The sequence below is a fragment of the Trichoplusia ni genome, chromosome 20, assembly GCF_003590095.1.
Source record: "Trichoplusia ni isolate ovarian cell line Hi5 chromosome 20, tn1, whole genome shotgun sequence".
NCBI lineage: Eukaryota > Metazoa > Arthropoda > Insecta > Lepidoptera > Noctuidae > Trichoplusia > Trichoplusia ni.
Genome location: NC_039497.1, coordinates 1,895,596 through 1,905,881, shown reverse-complemented (window position 1 = coordinate 1,905,881; position 10,286 = coordinate 1,895,596). Strand labels below are relative to the sequence as shown.

Sequence of the window (10,286 nt, the reverse complement as noted above, 5' to 3'; positions counted from 1 at the left end):
TTGCAGTCTTTTATATTTTCTATACTAGTTTATGTCTGCGGATTCATTTGTGGTAACTTCAAATTTTAGCTGTAAATAATGAATTGTAAGTAAAAAACTAAAAAAAAAATCCTTGGTTAGGGTCTATAAAATCTCGTTATAATTAAGTAATAAAAATCAGCTTGATAATTTTTTATCTTTCATGAAAACCAAAAAAAAACTAAAAAAAATACTAAAGAACTCATTTTTTTTTATTCAACTTAAGATTTCTCTTTTGGTGATCTATAACACTTTTATAATCCGCGAATAAAATCGATTAATAACGTCCTTCTTAACACGGAGGATCAAAATGAAATAAAAACTTCACATCAATATCCGTTGAAATTTATACACTGCCAAAATTAGTGCATGACGTCAAAGAAAACATTGTGAAATTATTTCAGTATGGTTTTGTTTTTCCTTTGGTTTTTAGTTTAAAAAAAGAATAGTTCTCTAATCTCAGTTTCTATAATCCATAACTTCTGCATGACCAAACTGGATTTTTAAGTCTCCAGGGAGTGTTATACGACACAGCAGACTTTATAGATCTTGTACAAATGAAAATATATTTTCCATATGAGATTATTTTCCAAGTCCCAAGAGGGTATTTGTGTTTTTATTCGGATAAAGAGGAACAAGAAAAACCGTTGAACACTTAATTTATTTAACTTAATCAGTGCTTCCCAAATGTTACTCCACCGAAATCAAGATGGCCATGAGAACCATCTGATCGCTAAGATTGCACAGCTGTATGCCAGGGTGAAAGCATATAAACAATCACTGTTACCGTAATCAGTACAAGTGACAATGGAGTCATCAAGCTGATCATTTTGGATTCAAAGTTGAAGATATAATTCTTAACAAAGGAATCAACAATTAGGTATCAATTAGGTATTAAAGCGTAGTTTCTTACCGCACATTGCGAAAGGGGGCTAAAATAATCATTCGTAACGACACTTTTTGCTATAATTGTAAGCCGTGCGGCGTGCGCGTGTATCTGTCTCTCTCTCTCTTATAGAAAGCCAGCCAGTTATTTATTATAACTAAAAAAAATCCATCTTGGTGCCTCTGGACACATCCAAAGTTTTTTTATGAATTAGAACGAGAAAGTCCAAATTCCTTTACACTACACACTCTTTTATGCATGGGTATACTGTATACTGAACGCTTGGTTTGGTTGCTTCTCTTTCCTATAATATCAATTTCATGTGCGATAATTATGAATGATCATCATCATCTCAGCCTATAGCTGTCCACTGCTGGACATAGGCCTCTCCATATGTTCTCCAGCGCGACCGGTGTATTACCACATGCATCCAACGAAACCCAGCGGCTTTCACCAGGTTAAAATTAAATAGCTAAGGGCATATAAATGACTACAAAGTCATTCTCAATCTACCTTAAGAAGTAACAAAAAACTAAGTACGAGAAAGTAAGTATGTGAAAATTGCAAACACGTGAGCCGAGAAACATATTTTGAATAAATTAATTTTTAAACGCCACATGTTTTCTGTGTTGACAATGTGATCAATAAATTGCTTAGTCATTGTTGTTTTTAGTTGCAAATAGTGAAAATTAACAATTTAAGTATACGAAATGAGGGCGATAGCTTTCTATCATATCTAAAATTAATTAATCAGAGATGTTTGTGAAGGGATTGTATACCTCATGGCTACGCTGTAACTGTACAAGTTGATCGATCACAGGTTTAGCTACGCTTGATACAGTCGGCGATTGGATGGGCGACCATCTACGTCATAACGAGTTTCGGAAGGCACGTTAAGCAGTGGATCCCGATTATTAACAAATAATGAACAGTTGTTGCCTGTAGCCAGAAGCCATATGTACATTTGGTTGAACTGGAAGCCGACCCTGACATAGCGAGAGAGATCGTTGGGAAAAGCTAGGATGATGACGCAGGTGATGATGTTTGTCAAATGTCATGGTATACTATTATATTTCCATTCATATAAAGACAGACAGATATTTCCAACGTTCCAATTCTCCAACGGGATTAAAACCATACCAGAGCGAAACGACGACGAGAATTTTTCGATATCCAAAGTTAAAAGAAGACGTGCGAAGCTGAGTGCAGCCTCAGAATGATAGAAGGTCAAATGGAAGATCATGAAGCCAAACTAGAAATGTTCCTTGTGTGATGGATTGTTACTAGTATCAGATTAGTGTTTAGATATTATTAAACTTGATTCTAAATATTGGAACTTATAGGGGTATCTAGTAGGACCTATGGCATATTCATGGAGTGGATGTTAGTGTGCTAACCACCACATTATATTTGTACCTATTTTGATCGTTCTAGCTTTTAATGATTATTTATTTATTTTTGGTAGGTCGAGAGATGAGTCATGCGTTGTGATGACACAAAAAGTAAAAATGTGTCGATTTGCATGTTGTATTTTTTATCGAACATAGTAAACGTTCAGGACGACTTATCAGAATTTGGCCTCAATTTGATCAGCTGTTGTTGTTGTTGTTTGTCGGTTTTGCAGCGTCCAAAAACGTTCTTGTCCTTGCTATTACCGTTTGCCTTGGATTCCTCGTGCATTCTATCACGCATCCAGCGACTATCATGCTCTAGGAACCCCTAGTAAAAATCTCCAAAACCCTCTGGATTTGTGATACAAATGAGTATTTTCTCAGGCTATTTAAGGTCACGATGCCCGCACTGAACATCAAAAAAACTAGTATTTTTGCTCTTGAAACTATAACTCCACGCTATGACTAGCATATTTTTGTTTACAAAACAATCGAAGTCGTCATACAATTCTTTGCAACATCATTTCCCAACAAAACGGAAAACTTGTTTGTACAGCTTTTTAATTGACTTGGAACAAAATATTGCTTTTACTTTATGTGGAAGTATTTTGTCACATTTTAATAGCATTCTTTTTATGATATGAAAACTTTGTGAAACTGATGGCAGAAGGCAGTTTTTTAATGATTTTCCTATTTCTATTTTTGTGAAGGATCTAAAATTGCCCATCCATCCTTTTCTCTTTATAAATCGAAATTCTTTTTAAACAATTACATATTTTGAAACATATTTCTAACACGTTTCAATGTATTAGATCAAAATTAGAACTCATTTTGAGTTGCTGATCAGTAAGGCCATTTGCTACTTCATTTTCGGAAAATTCGATGTCTTATCGTTGGTGATATATTTCATCAATGAAAATATTATATTTTGTCTGTTTTAATCCGTACGTGTTAGTAAAAAGTTTAATAAGAAATGAATTAAACATAAAGTGCTAATATTATAGGAGGCATAAATCTGAGTAAATAAGCAACAATACAACGACTGTTTTAGTGAGAGTTAATGTTTGTAGGGTTGATCATTTCAATATAGATATTTTTTACTATCCTACTATGATAAGGTTAATTTTGAATTAATTTTCAAATAATCTTTTTCTTATGAAAGACAAAGAGAAGTATTTATTAAAGGATTGAAATGGCTGCTACTGTTCACAACAAGGCGATACGTTATTTAACAATTTATCATATTATAAATTATAGGAAAAAACGAATTACTAATATTGTACTTATAAATTACAGCTAACATCAAATTTGCTCCTTCCTTTTTCAGTTGTCAAAATTATTTCTGAAAAAAGTATAGGAAAATTTTTGACAAAAAAATGACTGTTTCTGACAACCCTGACGTAAATACACGAATCATGATTAGGCTTCACCTTTGTTTACATAGTTGAAACTTACTTTTAAGAGACACTTTCGTTTTGTTCAGTCAGTTGTTTCCAAGATCCCGAAGACATGTCTACAGCCATGGATGTCCTCAAGTTTAAAGTTAACGGAAAGGAGCACACAGGTTCTTAATTTAATCTTAATAATAATAAATTTAGTTAGTTATCAAATTTCTCCAAGGACAATGACCTATTTGCCTTTCAAATCACGGGTTTTAGTTTGAATCTGTGACGTTGCTTAACCTGCCTTTAGAGTTTTGATTTATTAGTAGATTTATTAGAACCTTCGATATTTTATGGCTTTTTTACTGGATTTTCTTCAACTGTAACAAAAGATTTTGAGGAAATGGCGATCTGAACACCAATTTGTGTGAACAAGAAGAGAGTGGATAATTGCAAGAGAATGATTAAGGAGAGGTTTCGGAACCGTTTTTTTACTATTTAAACATTCTCATCCCTTCTTCTCAGTCTTAAATCTTCAGCCGACCTAAATATGCTCACTGAAATTGATAATTTTAATTCCAGTTGGCAGCAATGTGAGCTCAGATGTGATGTTGGTGGACTACCTCCGGAACTACCTCAACCTGCGTGGTACCAAGTACATGTGTCGTGAAGGTGGATGTGGAGCTTGCATAGTGACAGCATCCAAGACTGCTGGAGGACCTTTCGTGTCTGTTAACTCTGTAAGTACAGAGTCCTCATTACATTGAAGAATTTCTGCGGATTTTCTTAAAGCGGTTTTGTTGACTTCTTCAAAATGGTCAGTGATACATGTAGGTTTAGCGCCAATGGGAGTTGTATTACTTGCCTTATTTGGACACACGTAATCTATACTAATATATAAAGCTGAAGAGTTTGTTTGTTTGTTTGAACGCGCCAATCTCAGGAACTACTGGTTCAAATTGAAAAAATATTTTTGTGTTGAATAGACCATTCATCGAGGAAGGTTTTAGGCTATATACCATCACACTGTGACTAATAGGAGCGAAGAAAAAATGATAACTTATATCTTGTAACCACGCGGACGAAGTTACGGGCAACAGCTAGTATAAGATATAAATAATAATTACTTCCTTAATTTTCAAGTGCTATTAGTGAAATTTATATTGACTTAATAAGTGTTAACTTTTTAAATTACAGCTGTATCAACAATGTTAAATTTGGTGTAAAAAGGATGGCTGGCAAAAAATATGAAGAAGAATTTATGATATTTTCTTGAAACTTATTGTCTGTTAATGGTTTAGTTCAATTTTTTAAACATTTTTCGATACAAACCCAGTCACAGTCTATCTATATACCTGATACCCCGACTTAAACTGAATTACTTAGTAGGTCTCCAAACGATTTCACCTTTTACTTGATCTTCAACTTGATCGTTTTTTCAGTGCTTAGTCTCCGTTGGATCTTGCCATGGTTGGGAAATCAAGACCATCGAAGGTCTCGGTAACAGAAAAGATGGCTACCATCCCCTACAGAAGAGTCTTGCAGAAAACAATGGTACTCAATGTGGATACTGCAGCTCCGGATGGATCATGGCTATGCATGGGTAGGTTATATGGAAAAAAACGTTTGATTAACATAACATGGGATAGTTGCTAACAAAATAATGGTGCAAGTTAATCAGCGTTAAAAATCTTAATATAACCACGAAAAGAAAAGCATAAAACTATTTTACTAAGTTTGACCTTTTTTCATAACAGTTTCATGGAATCGAAAAAGGAAGCAACTATGATGGAGGTCCAAAACGCATTCGGCAGCAACCTCTGCCGTTGTACTGGATACAGACCAATCCTGGAGGCCTTCAAGAAGTTCGCGAAGGATGCTCCTAAAGAAGACAGGCTCATGAGTCTCAAGAACTTGAGCTTGTGCAAGACCTCAAAGGGAGGCTGCTGCAAATCAGGCTGTGATGATGAAGAGGACTGGTGCATGGTTCGCGAAGATGACTTGGGTGAAACTGAGACTAAGAAAATTGTACTGAAAGATGGCAAAATTTGGTACAGACCTAGACTGCTTAAAGATGTCTACCAAATTCTTGGAGAAAACCTGGAATCATACATGCTGGTCGGTGGTAATACTGCCAAAGGTAAGTTTTGATAAGCGTCTCATATTAACGCTCCTATATTAGCATGTATTGATTGAATTATCAAGAATTTTAAGCGACTAAGAAGCAAATTAAGTGTGAAAAATGTTGATTTGATTATTCATTATTATTACAGGAGCATTTTTGATTGCTGAATACCCTAACGCTTTGATTGACATCACTGCTGTCCAAGAATTGAGGACCAACGAATTGGACCAGAACCTTGTTGTTGGTGCTGGACTCACCCTGACAGAGTTCATGGACATCCTCAAGGAAGGCTCCAAAGTAGAAAACTTCAGCTATTTCGAGAAACTGTACAACCACATCGAATTGGTGGCCCACATTCCCATTAGGAACGTAAGTATTAAATAAATGATCAAGTTTTGTGTAATGTGCACTTACTTTTTCTATGGATCCACTCTTAAGCGACTTACTATTATTTACGAGTTTTATGCTTGTGTTTTCAGGTCGGTACTATTGGAGGAAACTTGATGATCAAGCACACATACACTGTGTTCCAGTCTGACATTTTCCTGCTGTTAGATACCGTTGGAGCCCAATTGACAATCAGTAAGCATCTTTAATACATCATTTACTTTCAATCGTTAATGTTGTGATGTTCGTGATTTCAGTAAAACTGGCTTCTCTAAATGTTCCTAGAAATCTATTTAGCTCAATTCTTAGTTTTAAAATAAAAATGTGCAAGTTTGACTGAGCAACTTCTAAATCAGTTGTTTCTATCCCTTTTTTATTTTCCAGGTGACTACAAAGGTAAACAAGAAGTAGTAACCATGCAACACTTCTTGACAATTGATATGAAAGGAAAAGTGATCATCAATATCATGCTTCCTCCCCTGAACAACACCTACAAACTTTACACTTACAAGGTAATACAATCCCTTCATAGAATTTGGGCTTGTACCCAAACTGAACAGCATAATATTGTAGCTTATCAAGCAAATTGTTGCATTTTAATTTTTTGGTTTTAATTTGCAGCTCATGCCTAGAGCTCAAAGTGCTCACGCGATCGTGAACTGTGGATTCCTCTACAAACTAAACTGCAAGAATATAGTTGAAGACGCCAGGATTACGTACGGAGCTCTTTCCACGAAGTTCACCAGGGCTCCAGCTACCGAGAAATATCTAGTTGGAAAGCCTTTGTTCACTAACGATACCCTGCAAGGAGCTCTCAGGGTTTTAGATGGTGAGATGATCGTTGAGGAGCATCGCCCTGAGCCTTCCCCCGAAGTCAGGAGGTACATCGCAAAGGCCCTCTTTTTCAAGGTGAGCATGTCTATCACTAGCTATAAATTTTAAATTTTTCAACAAATATGACGATTTGTCATACCTATTTGTAAAAAGCAACATAGTTTTACATTTCTGTGAATCAATATAAATACACACATTAATCATTAAAGTAATATTTGACTGTAAAGAGGTAAAGTCATATATTTTTTTCAGGGATTGTTATCACTTTGCCCATCTGAACAAGTGCAAGAACGCCTTAAGTCTGGTATTACTAAACTGACGGAAACTAGACCCGTGTCGACCGGCAAGCAAACTTACGTCACAGACCCATCGCTGTACCCAATGAACCAGCCAATGCCAAGATTAGAAGCTCAAGTGAGTATTTTACCAAAATATGAAAATATTGTTATTAGGTAGAAGAGAATGGTGTGAACAAAGGTCCAAGGGCCCAATAGTGGGTTATTCAAGGCTCGTTTGTCACAAGTTCAAAGATCTGGCTATTCTGTTAAAAATGATCTTGGTGAAGACGAAATGTGCGACGAATCGTACTTACATTTTAATCTTATTTTATTTCAGATTCAATGTGCTGGAGAGGCTCAATATACTGATGATATCGCAACCATGGCCAATGAAGTGTTTGGTGCTTTTGTACTCAGTACAGTAGCCTTAGGTACTATCATCAAGATGGATGCCACCGACGCATTGGTAAGTTAAGTTATACCATTTATTTATTTACTTAGACATCATTATAATCTCGAGTAAGAATAAAACTGATAAGGTTTAAAGATACGAATAATAAAACAAAAAATAAGGATCAAACTAAAAGGTGACAGGACTACATTATATAAATCACATTGTCACAGACGTATGATAGATAATAAAATACATTTTTTTTTCTAGAAACTCCCAGGAGTAGTAGCTTTCTACACCGCCAAGGATATTCCTGGCCTTAACTCTTTCACCCCCAATGATGGTGCATTCACCACTCAAAACGAGGAGGTTCTTAGCGAAGGCACAATTAAATATTACGGTCAGCCGATCGGTATTATTGTCGCCGAAGATCAACACGTAGCGAACAGGGCTGCCGCTCTTGTCAAAGTTAAATACAGCAATCTGGGCAAACCTATCACAGACATCATTAAAGCAAGGACGGATTCCACCAGGAACACTCTGTTTACTTCCATTGATGCCACGGCAACTGGATCAGATATTCACAAGACTCTAACTGGAACAAACTACATGCACGGACAGTACCATTGCTCAATGGAGACTATGGTATGCGTTGCCAAGCCAACAGAGGAAGGTCTTGAAGTACATTTGGCATCTCAATGGCTGGATGGACCTCATGTGATGATTTCCAGGGCTTTGAACATTGAAAAGAATAAGTAAGTAATCAAATAATCAATAAAAGTCTCCTGACAAAAAGAAAAACAGTTTTTGACGAAAATTCTTTTTTTTTTAGGATTGACTTGCACATCCGCCGTGTTGGAGGCAGTTACGGTTTGAAGATTACCCGTAGCATCCAAGCTGCCGTTGCTTGCAGTCTTGTCGTACAAAAGCTAAACCGTCCTTGCCGTTTCATCCAGCCACTGGTTACCAACATGACAGGCTTTGGCAAGAGAATGCCAAACGTTGTTGATTATGAGGTAAATTTCAGACTTAATGCTACTATGCAATTTAGGTAAAATACCAGTTCCTTAAAATATTGTCATCTTAATGTTATTTTTATTATTCTACGCTGATATAAAATTGAATAAAGAGAAAATTGAGTACGTAACATATCCCCTACGACATGGTTTTTGATAAATTAAACTTCTTAATCACTGTTTTTAGGCCGCAGTAAACAGTTCTGGAGTACTGCAATACGTGAATACTACAATCTACACAGACAATGGTCATATGATCAACGAGCCTTGCATTGTTTACGGTACTGACACGTATCACAACTGCTATGATGCGTCTAAATATAATTACAAGGCCTACAACACCGTCACTGATACACCTAAAAATACTTTCTGTAGATCACCTGGTAAGTCATTTAAAATTAAACATAGCTTAATTTTTATCTTCAAGTAATTAAATGTACGCATATCCTAAAACGTTTGTTTTTTTTTGTCAGGTACATTGGAAGCCATCGCATCTGCTGAACTTATAATGGAGCGCATTTCTTACGAATTATCGTTAGATCCGGTAGCAGTTCGTGTAGCCAATTTGGAAGTGGCTAGTAAGGAAGAAATGAACGGAATTTTGGAAAATCTCAAGACTAGCGCTGAATACGTTAGCCGAAGAGCCGCGGTTGATTCTTTCAACGCTCAAAACAGATGGAAGAAGCGAGGTTTGAGGTGGGCTTTCTGTAGATGGCCGCCAGCAGGTGGTGCCAACCTCGACATCAACCTGTCGGTCTACCATGCTGATGGCTCCATCATTATCACCCACGGTGGTGTTGAAATGGGTCAAGGAATTAATACAAAGGTAGCCCAAGTAGCTGCTTATCTCCTGAAAGTACCTTTAGAAAAAAATCCAAATCAAAGGAAACAATACTATTATTAACCCTAACAACGCTGTAACCGGTGGAAGTATTACAACTGATGCAGTTATTATTGGTCTGAAGAGATGTGTTGAGCAATTGCAGGCGAGATTAGACCCTATTAGAGCTACACTAAACAACCCGACATGGGAACAAGTGATAACCGCAGCGTATACTGCTCAAGTCGATCTTCAGGCTCACGGTTATGTCAGCAATCTTGATGCCCAATTATATGAAATCTACGGTATGGCTCTGTGTGAAGCTGAAGTTGATGTATTGACTGGAGAATTCCAAATACGCAGAGTCGATATTCTGCAAGACGTAGGTTTGAGTATCAGTCCTGAACTTGATATCGGACAAGTAAGTTTCAAGATTAATTATATTTTTGACTTACATTTCCTTTTACTCATGTAAGTTTTACCAACAACATAATTCTAAATGTTTAGATTGAAGGAGCCTTTGTCATGGGTCTTGGATATTGGACTTCCGAGAATCTAGCCTACGACGAGGAAACTGGAGCAATAATTACTGACAGAATCTGGCAATACTTCCTACCTGAAGCATGTGACACACCCCAAGACTTCAGAGTCACTTTCAAGCAGGGATCCAAGGGCAATGACATCATCCTAGGATCTAAAGGTACGAACACATTTTTATTAAAAACATAGGTGTTCTGATTGATTACCAAAGAATTGTT

General features: G+C 36.5%; 1 protein-coding gene across 1 annotated transcript; it reads left to right on the top strand.

Moving 5' to 3' along the window:
- Positions 1-3,778: 3,778 nt before the first annotated feature.
- Positions 3,779-9,936, top strand: LOC113503935 (aldehyde oxidase 1-like). Its single transcript, XM_026886079.1, has 14 exons — positions 3,779-3,859; positions 4,260-4,417; positions 5,120-5,280; positions 5,435-5,817; positions 5,951-6,171; positions 6,282-6,384; positions 6,574-6,701; positions 6,811-7,106; positions 7,251-7,437; positions 7,639-7,767; positions 7,963-8,447; positions 8,525-8,708; positions 8,896-9,091; positions 9,182-9,936. The coding sequence occupies exons 1-14, from the start codon at positions 3,805-3,807 to the stop codon at positions 9,610-9,612; spliced, it is 3,117 nt and encodes a 1,038-aa protein (XP_026741880.1). The 5' UTR covers positions 3,779-3,804; the 3' UTR covers positions 9,613-9,936.
- Positions 9,937-10,286: the final 350 nt, after the last annotated feature.